This window comes from Doryrhamphus excisus, linkage group LG16 (assembly GCF_037039965.1).
Source record: "Doryrhamphus excisus strain RoL-2023G ecotype Guam linkage group LG16, RoL_Dexc_Guam_v1.1, whole genome shotgun sequence".
NCBI classification, from domain to species: Eukaryota; Metazoa; Chordata; class Actinopteri; order Syngnathiformes; family Syngnathidae; genus Doryrhamphus; species Doryrhamphus excisus.
The window spans coordinates 3,734,561-3,748,791 of record NC_136372.1 but is presented as its reverse complement, the minus strand read 5'-3'; the positions used below and the strand labels follow the sequence as shown (position 1 = coordinate 3,748,791).

Here is a 14,231-nt window from a genome sequence, read left to right as displayed (position 1 = left end):
GTGACATTTATTCACCATATGTTAATTGACCTTAACAGGATGACCAGAAAGTCCAACATTAGCATCAACACGACATAAAGTTCTATTATTATATTCCTTGCTAGCTTCACAGAGGAGAAATGTCAGGCTCCTCAAGGCCGAACAGAGACCTTGGCTTCCATTTTTAGAGTCCTAATTAGATCCCCGACAAGAAAAGAAAAAAAAAGTATTTAAATGCATGAAGTTGGTGACATTGTGGAAGTTTTGATGAGATAAAAAAAGGGGCAGGTGAAAGTCAAAGTAAATGATGGACGAGAAAATATCCACACAGAGCCAGCCATCTCTCAGCAACAGTCAAATGATGCGTTCAGGTGCACATCGTAACATTCAATATGTATTCATTCGCGACTTTGCTTTTTTTTTTTGTTCTAAAAAACATGCGATGTCATATGCTAAGTAAATTAGAACTACATATAATAATTAAAAAATAATTCGGTGAATAAGTAAAAAAAAATGGAATCCGAGTTCCAAAACAGAACCATTTATACATTAGGAAATGTACAACATGCTTAATAATGTCAAAACTAGCTTCTCCCTACCTATAAGTGTCGGTTTCCGAGCTGCATCACAATCTCTAATATTGCCCACACTCTCCCTGGTACGTGAACTACCCCCACCACTTCCTATGCCCATATTTGGCAGGTCATCTGGGGAAAACGTGAGCTTGGCAAAGCGCTTTTCTAAGCGTCTAAAAATGAGCTTTTCTCTCTCGTCTGTTGCAGGAAAAACATCCAAATCTTTCCCTGCAAGTTGATAGCACACTCGGAGACAGTCGTGGTGACACGGAGCCCCCCCAAAAAAACAAACTCTGAACCATTTTGACAGCGGACAACTGCTGGGAAAAGACAGGTAAGCCAAGCTGGTTGAATTATATTGTGTGAAATACATGGATGTCTATTGCACTGAATGCTATCACTTGTTTGCTTTATGCTTTGACACCTGTTGATACTGCAATTTATTTTTAAATTGGAGCATAAAGTATCACTGAATTTCTAAAATAATAATTCTAAAAAAAAACACACATTAAAATCTGCTATATTGACTCAGAAGTTTATTAACTGGACATTATATTAGTCTGAAATGATATTTTAAACATCCCTGATGCATTTGTGTGCATGAATAATACTGCTTTATTGTTTTGTCAATGAAATATTTACCATATGCACACACACATAAAGGTGCACATAATGCATCAATTTGAAAATTCAAAATAGGTGACAAAACATTTTTTTTTGGGACAATTTCTGCACAGTGTGAAAATAAAAGCAATATATCAGATATCAGCTGCAGTAGAGGAAGCTGCTCGTTTGCAACGCACAGCAACATATGTGCAAACGTTTGAAATCACCATGCCTAAAAATATCCTCCTTTTGTGCAACTTTCTCATCTTTTTCCTTACCTTCAGAGAGTGTAGCAGCGTGGCGAAGGTTGAGCCTCCACTTTAGACTCATCTCCTCACGGCAATTAGTTGGGAATTAATCACCGGCCCACATTTTTTTTTTTTTTTTTTATCATGTTGCTGTGTGCATGAGTGTTATTTATAGTGTGCAGATAGTGTTTCCTTCCCACTCACTCATAACAGTGTTGTGTTGTGTGAGGATGTAGGGATTTAATTGCAGTCTGGTGCGCATCCTGTTGAGATTGGAGTTTTATGTCCACAAGAGTGGCTGTTTTGAGGTGATTCACACCTGCAATAAGAGCCTGTTGTTCTGGCGATCGGGTCTGGTGCTTGTGTGTCTCACCAAACATTACAGTAAGATTACTGCTACCTAGAGTGATCTTCTGAATGTCTTATATTTGTATTTTAAGTAATTTTAGCAATTTTTATGCTTAATTTTGTCAAAAAAAATACATCACATTTGCATGTTTTATGTCCACAAGAGTGGCTGTTTTGAGGTAATTCATACCTGCAATAAGAGCCTGTTGTTCTGGCGATCGGGTCTGGTGCTTGTGTGTCTTACCGAACATTACAGTAATATTACTGCCACCTAGAGGCCGGTGTAGGTGATCTTCTGAATGTCTTATATTTGTATTTTAAGTAATTTTAGCAATTTTTATGCTTAATTTTGTCCAAAAAAATACATCAAATTTGCATGTTTTGATGAATATTCAACACAAAACTGCGTCATTTATTAATTAATATATATATATTGAAGCGTAAAGTGGCTAGGGATCACTGTACTTGTGTTTCTGGCGATCGGGTCTGGTGCTTGTGTGTCTTACCGAACATTACAGTAACATTACTGCCACCTAGAGGCCGGTTAGTGATCTCCTGAATGCCTTATATTTTAATTTTTAATAATTTAGCAATTTTTATGCTTAATTTTGTCCCAAAAAATACATCAAATTTGCATGTTTTGATGAATATTCAACACAAAACTGCTATTTTAGAGGTTTTGATTTGTATTTGTATTTCACCAAAGGAGGACAACACGTCTGCCGGGCTGAGGTGCAAAAACGTTGCGGTTCCACAGGATTTTCTACGCTGATCAATGGCCGAGCCGAAAGCGGCTGTCATGTGCCTTGACAACACGGCCGTAGGGAGCTTTTGGGAATCGACTTGACTTGACTGACTGGATTTTCCTCTCGGGTCTTAGCTCAGTGGGTTGCAGATTAGCTGTGTTATCTACAGGTGCAAACTTGGCCATCCGTCCGTGTTAAGGATTTTGTCACAGGAACTGTCAGTTTGATCCACTTATGGCACATCGATCTTGTTCTCCTGTCCCGAGGAATGTTGAAGTCATTGTTTGGATCGTTGAAAAGCAGAATTTGCATGTGCTGCCCACATGCAATTATTATTATTTATTTAAAATTATTTAAATTAGTTGTGCAATTTACAGTTTGCGCTGTATCTGTATCTCAGTGATATAGTATGAACCTTGTTGTTTTTTTCCTTCATTTTTAATATGACTTTATTCTCACCATATTTTGACTTTATTTACAAAATATTAAAACTATTTATTTACGACTTATTTTTTCCCCATTACAATTTTTTTCTCCTAATTTGTTTATTTTAGTCTTGTAAAATAATTTTTTTGTGTTTTTTCCCAACTATTTCAACTTTTTTCTTGTAATTTTAATTTTAATTTTAATTTTAATTTTAATTTTAATTTTAATTTTAATTTTAATTTTAATTTTAATTTTAATTTTAAACGACATTTCATTGGCAATTTCACTGCTGTGTTTTTGTGCAATGACAATAAAGGAAGTCTATCTATCTCTCTATTTATGTGGCCCCCGGGCCGTAGTTTGCCCACCCTTGTAAAGACTGTCCAAGATAATAAGGAAGCTGGACTTCTAGTTGATTTGTCATTGGTCAGAACATGTTGGACCAATCAGTATCCATTCAGAATAGAGGTGGTCGCCAAGGGTGGAATTGAACCCTGGTCTCTTAGCTGTGAGACCTGCGTGCTAACCACTCGTCCACTGTGCAGCCAATATTGTTTCATTTTAATATTATTTTTTCATGCATTCATGATTTTTCTTCCAACAACAATAACACAGACATCAAAATTAATATTTTAGCCGAATCTGGTACATCATGAACGCCGTCCGATTCCCCCCATCTTGGACCCAGTGAGTCGTAAAGAAGTACAGACTCCATCAGCAGCTGAGCCAAAAGAACTTCAGTCTTATTGATCCAGGATGCTGACATCTGGCCCCCGCTTGGAGCATCCACTCCACTCGCCTCAAGTGTCCATTATTAGCCGCCATGCATCATCAATAGGTCTTGCAAATAAACGCACCCTGCTGGGAGATAAGTGATGGCAAAATTCCGACTCCGGCTTTCCACCTTGATTAGAGTTATCCTGGCAAGATGTGTCTGTGAGAAACCATTCCATGATGTTTCAACGCTCTACTGGGTTCCGTTTATGACACAACCCCTCTGGGGGGGGGACCTCCCGATGTGTTTTTTTTTTTTTTTTTTTTTTTTTAACGACCTGAAGCAGAGGTGTCACATCATTTGCCCGTGTTGACAGGCAACAGGCAGCCGCTGCCTCCCAGGTGAGCCCATTTCAATTACAGCCGTGGATTTCTCCCGACTGGATTTCACTCTACGGTGACAAAACGGTGGCGATCGGGAACAGTGAGGGGGCGAGGGGGGGCGGGGGGTTGGCGAGGGAGATCTAGGCGGCTGCCAAGGAAACACAGTCAAGGCCAAGTCAATGCCTTCCTCGTTACATTGGCGCTGACGGCGGTGCCAGGGAAGCGCTCGCTCACCAGAGTGCCTCTCCCGCGCGAGCCGACGAAACCCGGCAGCCAAAGGCGCCTTGCTGAGTGTCTCTATGGTAACGGTGAGGGAAGGGGGGGGCTGGTAAACACAGGTAAATGGAATTTCACAAAAGGGCCCCGGTGGAGGAGACTGGGTGTTTTGATTGGGCTTGCTATAAAAATGGCAACAGCGGTTAGATGTGCGGTGGTCCGTTGAGCCTTGGAAGATGGTGGAGATACCGCTGGAGCTGCTCTTCATGCATGGGGAGCTTCAAGAAGATGCCTCTGGATCAGATCGGGATGATTGCTGGTGGTGGGAACACCAACTTTCCTTTAAAGCTATAATATATAATATAGAATTCCGAGATTTTGTTTAAGTGAACCCAGAGTAGTTCATTGGTGGGAACTTGTATGTATTGATATTTATCTTGTATATTTCCTTTCTAGATTTTTGTGTTAAGTTGCTGCGTGATGATTTTAGCGTGGCAATCATAAGGCTCTGCATGAACCCAGAGTAGTTCATTGGTGGGAACTTGTATTGATATTTATCCTTGTATATTTCCTTTCTAGCTTTTTGTGTTAAGTTGCTGCGTGATGATTTTAGCGTGGCAATCATAAGGCTCTGCATGAACCCAGAGTAGTTCATTGGTGGGAACTTGTATTGATATTCATCTTGTATATTTCCTTTCTAGATTTTTATGTTAAGTTGCTGCGTGATGATTTTAGCGTGGCAATCATAAGGCTCTGCATGAACCCAGAGTAGTTCATTGGTGGGAACTTGTATTGATATTTATCTTGTATATTTCCTTTCTAGCTTTTTGTGTTAAGTTGCTGCGTGATGATTTTAGCCTGGCAATCACAAGGCTCTGCATGAACCCGGAGTAGTTGCAAATTTCCCCACTGAGGGACGAATAAAGGCATATCTTAGTTCATTGGTGGGAACTTGTATTGATATTTATCTTGTATATTTCCTTACTAGCTTTTTGTGTTAAGTTGCTGCGTGATGATTTTAGCGTGGCAAGCATAAGGCTCTGCATGAACCCAGAGTAGTTCATTGGTGGGAACTTATATTGATATTTATCTTGTGTATTTCCTTTCTAGCCTTTTGTGTTAAGTTGCTGCGTGATGATTTTAGCGTGGCAATCATAAGGCTCTGCATGAACCCAGAGTAGTTCATTGGTGGGAACTTGTATTGATATTTATCCTTGTATATTTCCTTTCTAGCTTTTTGTGTTAAGTTGCTGCGTGATGATTTTAGCGTGGCAATCATAAGGCTCTGCATGAACCCAGAGTAGTTCATTGGTGGGAACTTGTATTGATATTTATCCTTGTATATTTCCTTTCTAGCTTTTTGTGTTAAGTTGCTGCGTGATGATTTTAGCGTGGCAATCATAAGGCTCTGCATGAACCCAGAGTAGTTCATTGGTGGGAACTTGTATTGATATTCATCTTGTATATTTCCTTTCTAGATTTTTATGTTAAGTTGCTGCGTGATGATTTTAGCGTGGCAATCATAAGGCTCTGCATGAACCCAGAGTAGTTCATTGGTGGGAACTTGTATTGATATTTATCTTGTATATTTCCTTTCTAGCTTTTTGTGTTAAGTTGCTGCGTGATGATTTTAGCCTGGCAATCACAAGGCTCTGCATGAACCCGGAGTAGTTGCAAATTTCCCCACTGAGGGACGAATAAAGGCATATCTTAGTTCATTGGTGGGAACTTGTATTGATATTTATCTTGTATATTTCCTTACTAGCTTTTTGTGTTAAGTTGCTGCGTGATGATTTTAGCGTGGCAAGCATAAGGCTCTGCATGAACCCAGAGTAGTTCATTGGTGGGAACTTATATTGATATTTATCTTGTGTATTTCCTTTCTAGCCTTTTGTGTTAAGTTGCTGCGTGATGATTTTAGCGTGGCAATCATAAGGCTCTGCATGAACCCAGAGTAGTTCATTGGTGGGAACTTGTATTGATATTTATCCTTGTATATTTCCTTTCTAGCTTTTTGTGTTAAGTTGCTGCGTGATGATTTTAGCGTGGCAATCATAAGGCTCTGCATGAACCCAGAGTAGTTCATTGGTGGGAACTTGTATTGATATTTATCCTTGTATATTTCCTTTCTAGCTTTTTGTGTTAAGTTGCTGCGTGACGATTTTAGCGTGGCAATCATAAGGCTCTGCATGAACCCAGAGTAGTTCATTGGTGGGAACTTGTATTGATATTCATCTTGTATATTTCCTTACTAGCTTTTTGTGTTAAGTCGCTGCGTGATGATTTTAGCGTGGCAATCATCAGGCTCTGCATGAACCCAGAGTAGTTCATTGGTGGGAACTTGTATTGATATTTATCTTCTGTATTTCCTTTCTAGCTTTTTGTGTTAAGTTGCTGCGTGATGATTTTATGCTGTACATTTACTGTAAATTTTTTTGGAATAACAAAAACTGAGGTACGACTGTACATTGTGTTCTCCAGATTTGATGGGTTGCAATGATAAAACTGCTTCTAAGGAATTACAAACTGAAAGTTCAGACGGATTGAAGAACTCCATTAATTGTAGATAATGTGGCTTTTGAGCTTGTATGGTTTCCTTTTTTTAATCCGACTCAAAATGATCCAATTTATAATATTACTACCAAAACGGCGGCACCTCTCCTTCCTGTAATTATCCCCCCATTACATTTCGCTAATAACAGCCACCATTGTTCTCCTGGAAGATTTCTTCCACCCCCCTTCTTCACCACTCAAAGCTTCTCAGATGTTGCCTGACAATTTCTTTTCCCAACTTTTTTTTTTTTTTTTAAAAGAGTGTTCGACCGAGTCCGATTGACTGTGCTGAACCACGTCTCCATCCATCAATCACACGGCTTTCTTGTGTATCTAGTAGTCATGTGGTCTCTTTTGAGTCGCGAGGAACTCTGTTCACACGTGTTGTGTTTGGTTCAAATGACGGTTTGTTTGGGGGTTCGGTTCACTTGAGCTCCAATAATATAATGTAAATGTGTCAGTTTGGAGGCGGACAGGAAGTGATGTCAGAGGTTGAGGTTGGAGTTTTAGATTGACATAGGTTATGTCCACAAGATTGCCTGTTGTCATTCATACTTGCAATAAAAGCCTGTTGTTCTGGTGACCGGGTCTGGTGCTTGTGTGTCTTACCGAACATTACAGTAACATTACTGCCACCTGGAGGCCGGTGTAGGTGATCTTCTGAATGTCTTATATTTATATTTTAAGTAATTTAGCAATTTTTATGCTTAATTTTATCCCCAAAAAATACATCAAATTTGCATGTTTTGATGAATATTCAACACAAAACTGCGGCATTTATTAATTAATATATATATTGAAGCGTAAAGTGGCTAGGGATCACTGTACTTGTGTTTCTGGCGATCGGGTCTGGTGCTTGTGTGTCTTACCGAACATTACAGTAACCTTCTGAATGTCTTATATTTGTATTCTAAGTAATTTAGCAATTTTTATGCTTAATTTTGTCCCAAAAAATACATCAAATTTGCATGTTTTGATGAATATTCAACACAAAACTGCGTCATTTATTAATTAATATATATATATATATTGAAGCGTAAAGTGGCTAGGGATCACTGTACTTGTGTTTCTGCCGTTCGTGTCTGGTGCTTGTGTGTCTCACCGAACATTACAGTAACATTCTGAACTGATCTTCTGAATGTCTTATATTTGTATTTTAAGTAATTTTGCAATTTTTATGCTTAATTTTGTCCCAAAAATATATCAAATTTGCATGTTTTGATGAATATTCAACACAAAACTGCGTCATTTATTAATTAATATATATATATATTGAAGCGTAAAGTGGCTAGGGATCACTGTACTTGTGTTTCTGGCGATCGGGTCTGGTGCTTGTGTGTCTTACCGAACATTACAGTAACCTTCTGAATGTCTTATATTTGTATTCTAAGTAATTTTGCAATTTTTATGCTTAATTTTGTCCCAAAAAATACATCAAATTTGCATGTTTTGATGAATATTCAACACAAAACTGCGTCATTTATTAATTAATATATATATTGAAGCGTAAAGTGGCTAGGGATCGCTGTACTCGTGTTGTTCCTTGAGTTCCTTTCTTTATGTCACACGAAAACCGGTCCGGACAAGAGTCCAGAAGTGTGAACGCAACCTATAAGAGATGAGTAATTTGTTTCCACAGACTTCTTTTTTTTTTTGTTGCCGGGCAAAAGTGTCCTTCATGTGCTTGTAGAACACCGGTGACTTTTGTTGCATTCTTTCATCAAGTTCCTGTCATGAAATGTCAGGATTGTGGTAATACAGGTATTAATATATGCTCAAAAGTCTGTTCAGATTATAAATCATCAATTAATAATAAAAGGATAATAAAAAAGGATTCGCCCGCGTAACCCCTACGAAGTGACCCTGAGATTATACATGATCATTGACAGTAAATAGGAGACGAGGTTCTACTAGAGGTGAACTGATTTATGAAATATCATTTGTTGATATTGCAAGTAAGCGTCCCTCATCCTCCCCTCCTGCCGTCGTCTCGCTCCGCTCTGCTCCACTTCATTAAATATATCTGACTTTATTTGAATCTTCTCCTCTGTGGAGCGCCGCTGTCGTGTTATGAAGGTTATATAACTTCGTTAGACTTGAAAGAAAGCCTCTGAGTCCGTGCAGGAGTGTGGAAGGGACAAAAGAATGTACTACTTTTGTAAAAAGATTTGGTACGAATCCCTCGTTTATCACAGTTAATTAGTCCCAGACCCAACCGTGATAAGTGAATTTCCACAACGTAGGATTCCTTATTTCTAAATGCAATAATCTCATAGTTTTTATGAATCCCTCGTTTATCACAGGTAATTAGTCCCAGACCCGGCCGTGATAAGTGAATTTCCGCAAGGTAGGATTCCTTATTTCTAAATGGAATAATCTCATAGTTTTTACGAATCCCTCGTTTATCACAGTTAATTAGTCCAGGCCCTGACCGTGATAAGTGAATTTCCACGAAGTAGGATTCCTTATTTCTAAATGGAATAATCTCATAGTTTCTACGAATCCCTCGTTTATCACAGTTAATTAGTCCCAGATAAGGGACTGTGATAAATGAATTTCCGCAAAGTAGGATTCCTTATTTCTAAATGGAATAATCTCATAGTTTTTACGAATCCCTCGTTTATCACAGTTAATTAGTCCCAGACCCGACCGTGATAAGTGAATTTCCGCAAAGTAGGTTTCCTTATTTCTAAATGGAATAATCTCATAGTTTCTACGAATCCCTCGTTTATCCCAGGTAATTAGTCCCAGACCCAACCGTGATAAGTGAATTTCGGCGAAGTAGGATTCCTTATTTCTAAATGGAATAATCTCATAGTTTCTACGAATCCCTCGTTTATCACAGGTAATTAGTCCCAGACCCGACCGTGATAAGTGAATTCCCGCAAAGTAGGATTCCTTATTTCTAAATGGAATAATCTCATAGTTTTTACGAATCCCTCGTTTATCACAGGTAATTAGTCCCAGACCCGACCGTGATAAGTGAATTTCCGCAAAGTAGGATTCCTTATTTCTAAATGGAATAATCTCATAGTTTTTACGAATCCCTCGTTTATCACAGGTAATTAGTCCCAGACCCGGCCGTGATAAGTGAATTTCCGCAAAGTAGGATTCCTTATTTCTAAATGGAATAATCTCATAACTAGGGCATAGAAAAGCTGTTTCTAATCCTCTAAATCTGTTTTTGAACCTTATTAGAGCCCTCTAGACAGGACATAACACCCCTATAGTCAACTTTACCCTCCTATTACCCGATATACAGTAGAAAACGACTGAAATTGGATCTGAATACATAGGTTACCATACAGATTCAAAAACGTAACGTTCATTTGAAAATACAGATGTGACATTCTTACAGGAGTCGATTAACTGATATCCCGCTGGTGTTGATAGCGCCCGTTTTTCAGTTGTCAAAACAAATTAAGAAACCGTTTTTGCCATTGACAGATGCTAAAAACAGCGCTAACACCAGATTGATCCATTAATCCGTGCTAGAAAGGTGTCAGATTTAGTCGCAAATTGTACAAAAAGTCAAATTAGTTCCAAAAATAGTTGTAAAATAATGTTATGGTTCATTTCCCCAATGGTCCGAGACATTCTCGGTGTGGTAAGAAGCAACTACTTCCTCCCAGGATCATGTTTCACTAAATTCAATTAATATCATATCAATGCCTGGATGATTTGTCTCGGCAATAACGTAAATTATCATAAATGTCACTCAAGCGCTCGGCCCGACACCTCAGACAGACATAACCAGCCGATGAGGATCTGACAAAGAGGGGAGGGGTCCAGCTGCAGTTGGAGGTTGCCATGGCGATGATAACCGTCTAATGAGACAAGGATTCAGCCGAGAGACACCTCTTGGTTTTTGACCACGAAGACCTTTCACTGCTGTCATCTCACGAGCAGACGGGCTAACCTTAAACTCTTTCCAGCCAACTTGTTGATGCTGGAATTTAGACACTTTCAAAGTGCTTTTAGGAAGCCCTGCAGAGGACAATCCGTTTTATGTGTCTGTAGAACTCGCAGTCTGGCAAAATTTGCACATTGTTGGTCAAAGAAACTTACAAAAGAAAAAGTGTTTTCTCAGAAAATGGGCTGCTTTTTTCTGCAGAAGACACGTTTCATTCACCATAAGTTGGCAATTAGACATTATACATCCATGCATTTTCTATGCTGCTCATCCTCACTATGCTGGAGCCTATCCCAGCTGTCTTTGAGCGAGAGGCCCCCCCATTTTTAATATGACTTTATTCCCACCATATTTTGACTTTATTTACAAAATAAAATTTAAATACAAAATATTAAAACTTTTAAAAACTTTTTATTTTTTTTATGTCAACTCAATGCTATTATTTTTTTCCCCATTACAATTTTATCCTTCTAATATTTTGACTTTAGTCTTAGTAAATTTTAATTTTAATTTTAATTTTAATTTTAATTTTAATTTTAATTTTAATTTTAATTTTAATTTTAATTTTAATTTTAATTTTAATTTTAATTTTAATTTTAAAACTTTTTATTTTTTTATATGTCAACTCAATGCTATTATTTTTTTCCCCCATTACAATTTTATCCTTCTAATATTTTGACCTTAGTCTTGGTTAATTTTAATTTTAATTTTAATTTTAATTTTAATTTTAATTTTAATTTTAATTTTAATTTTAATTTTAATTTTAATTTTAAAACTTTTTATTTTTTTTATATGTCAACTCAATGCTATTATTTTTTTCCCCCATTACAATTTTATCCTTCTAATATTTTGACTTTAGTCTTGGTTAATTTTAATTTTAATTTTAATTTTAATTTTAATTTTAATTTTAATTTTAATTTTAATTTTAATTTTAATTTTAATTTTAATTTTAATTTTAATTTTAATTTTAATTTTAATTTTAATTTTAAAACTTTTTATTTTTTTTATATGTCAACTCAATGCTATTATTTTTTTCCCCCATTACAATTTTATCCTTCTAATATTTTGACTTTAGTCTTGGTAAATTTTAATTTTAATTTTAATTTTAATTTTAATTTTAATTTTAATTTTAATTTTAATTTTAATTTTAATTTTAATTTTAATTTTAATTTTAATTTTAATTTTAATTTTAATTTTAATTTTAATTTTAATTTTAATTTTAATTTTAATTATTTTTGTTTGATGATACCTTGGTCCTCAACTTAAAAAAAAAAATCAAAATTTGTTTCTCTTATTACAACTTAAAATTAATTAAAATGTGTCTTGAATATGTAAATTTTTTCTTTGAGATTTCCGTAATATAAAGTGCAATATAAATAAAATGTATTATTATTATCATTATTATAAAATTTACGCTCCTAAAATGCAGGTTTTTTTCCTTAACATTTTTTTTAAATTAAAATTACGACTTTATCTTGTTAGATGAAAGCTTTTTACTCAATATTTTACTGCTGATTTTCCTATTATATATGTTTTAGAATGTCCCCAAACGTTAGCGAGCATAGCTATGTGAGGCTACACAAAATGTCTACTTGTCTATCACGGCGCCGATGTTCTAGTTCCACAAACATCCTTTATCACGGTTGTGTTGGGTCGCTCCGACCTTGGTCAGTGCGTTGAAGTTGAAGTCTCTTTTGTGACGCCATCTTCCACCTCTTCATCATGAGGAACCACTTCCCTTGACTCTTTTTTAAAAATTATTTTTTGCTCCCTGTCTCCTTTTTGTAGCGCCATGACGACGCTGCTGGACCTGAAGAGTAGCGTCCTGCGCCAGGTGCAGAGGAGCCAGTCTCTGAGGAGCCGCAGAGAGCCGCCGCCCACCGCCGGAAGCCCCCTCACCCACTGTCCCGAACCTTTAGCCCGCAGGTGAGTTGGGGATGATTGTGCATGTGAATCAACTTTTGTCAAATTTTTTGTTTTTGTCTGGGAGAGAAAAAAAAAAGAATTACCTTTACTAATAATAAATGGAATAAATAAATAAATGAAAATATAAATAATTAATTAATATATGTTGTATTTTATGTATTTTTATTTTTAAATGTAATATTAAAAACATTGGAAAATTTTTTTGCTCCTGATAAAGGTAAAAAAAAAAAAAAAAATTTTATTACAAATATTTGGCATTTAGAGTCGTCCAACATCCCGGTTGGAATTTTGCAGTTTTTCAAAATTAATCACTTAAATTATTGTTTTTTTGTGCTTTCATACAGCCTGTTAATCATAAAAATGCATTTTTTTTTACAGAATTTATGTATTATTGGCCAAACATAATGTAAATATAAGATTTATATATAGATTTTACATTGACGTGACAATAATCCCTGCTAGTATTCTGAATATATATTTATTCTTATTTACCGTATGTCTACTATATCTTAAATGTTGTTTATATTGTGTAATGAATTTAAAGGTGACTATAGGGGTGCTATTTCATGTCTAGAGGGCTCTACTGATGTTAAAAAAAAATTATTTACAAGGTTGCTAACAGGTTTCCAATGCTTTAACTATATGAAAAAGTTATATTTATAAATTGGAATCCTATTTCACTGAAATTCACTTATCACTGTCAGGTCTGGAACCGATTAACTATGATAAATGAGGGATTGTATTAAAACATGTAATTTAATGTGCTTTAAATAAACACAACATGCAAGGCGAAATGAAGCTAATATTAGAATATGACGTTAGGATAGTATGTAATAAAATTAACATAAAAACAAAACAGAATCATAATAATAAATATGATTATGATTAAAAAAAACGCTGACACTGATTTATTTGTTTTCAATCAGCCGCTGTCGCCTTCACGTCCGGCCAAGCACGTTCTTTAAATGCGGTCGGCGTTTTGGACTCTCCGTGCGGCAATACCCCCCCAAGGACCCTCCAACAACACTATTACATGCACAGTCAGAGTCTGATGGCGTCGCCACCAATGCGTTCTTCACTTAACGCCACGCGGTTCTGGCAGCTTCAGCACCACGATGTGGCTCACTGCTGTTTCGAAATGTCTTCTGTGTGTGTGTGTGTGTGAGATCTCGAACGTGTGTATTCTGTCTTTCTGTACAGTATAGTCTATTTTTAACAAAAAACATGTTTGTGTATCTTCTATGCATAAACAGATGGTTATTGTGTAGACTGTAATACGTTTGTCGCTACAGAAAGACACATTTGTTATCCAGATAATGGCTTTTCCTACCCCTCAGGCGTTTCCTGAAGTATCCTAATTGCTTATAATGTTTAATTGTGCTTCTGCTTTCTTTTCTTTCCTTTTGATGTCTGAGAAATATGTCCTGCTTTCTTTTCATAAGCCGTGTTCTTGTCACTCAAAATCGAGTATTTTTTATGTACTGCAAGTGTTCGTTTATTCATGTGGCTGTACTTCCTCAAATAGCGACCGCGGCATCTCAAAATGTCCTGTCACCTTACCTCTAATCGACAACTGTCAACTGCGTGTCAGCGACAT

General features: G+C 36.5%; 1 protein-coding gene across 1 annotated transcript in view; it reads left to right on the top strand.

Moving 5' to 3' along the window:
* The first annotated feature begins 660 nt into the window (after window positions 1–660).
* Window positions 661–14,231, top strand: part of baiap3 (BAI1 associated protein 3) — a 50,510-nt gene continuing 36,939 nt past the window's right edge. The window contains exons 1-2 of the mRNA XM_058048894.2: window positions 661–888; window positions 12,497–12,634. Of these exons, the coding sequence (XP_057904877.2) occupies window positions 12,501–12,634 (134 nt within the window). The 5' untranslated portion in view covers window positions 661–888; window positions 12,497–12,500. The remainder of the gene's footprint in view (window positions 889–12,496; window positions 12,635–14,231) is intronic.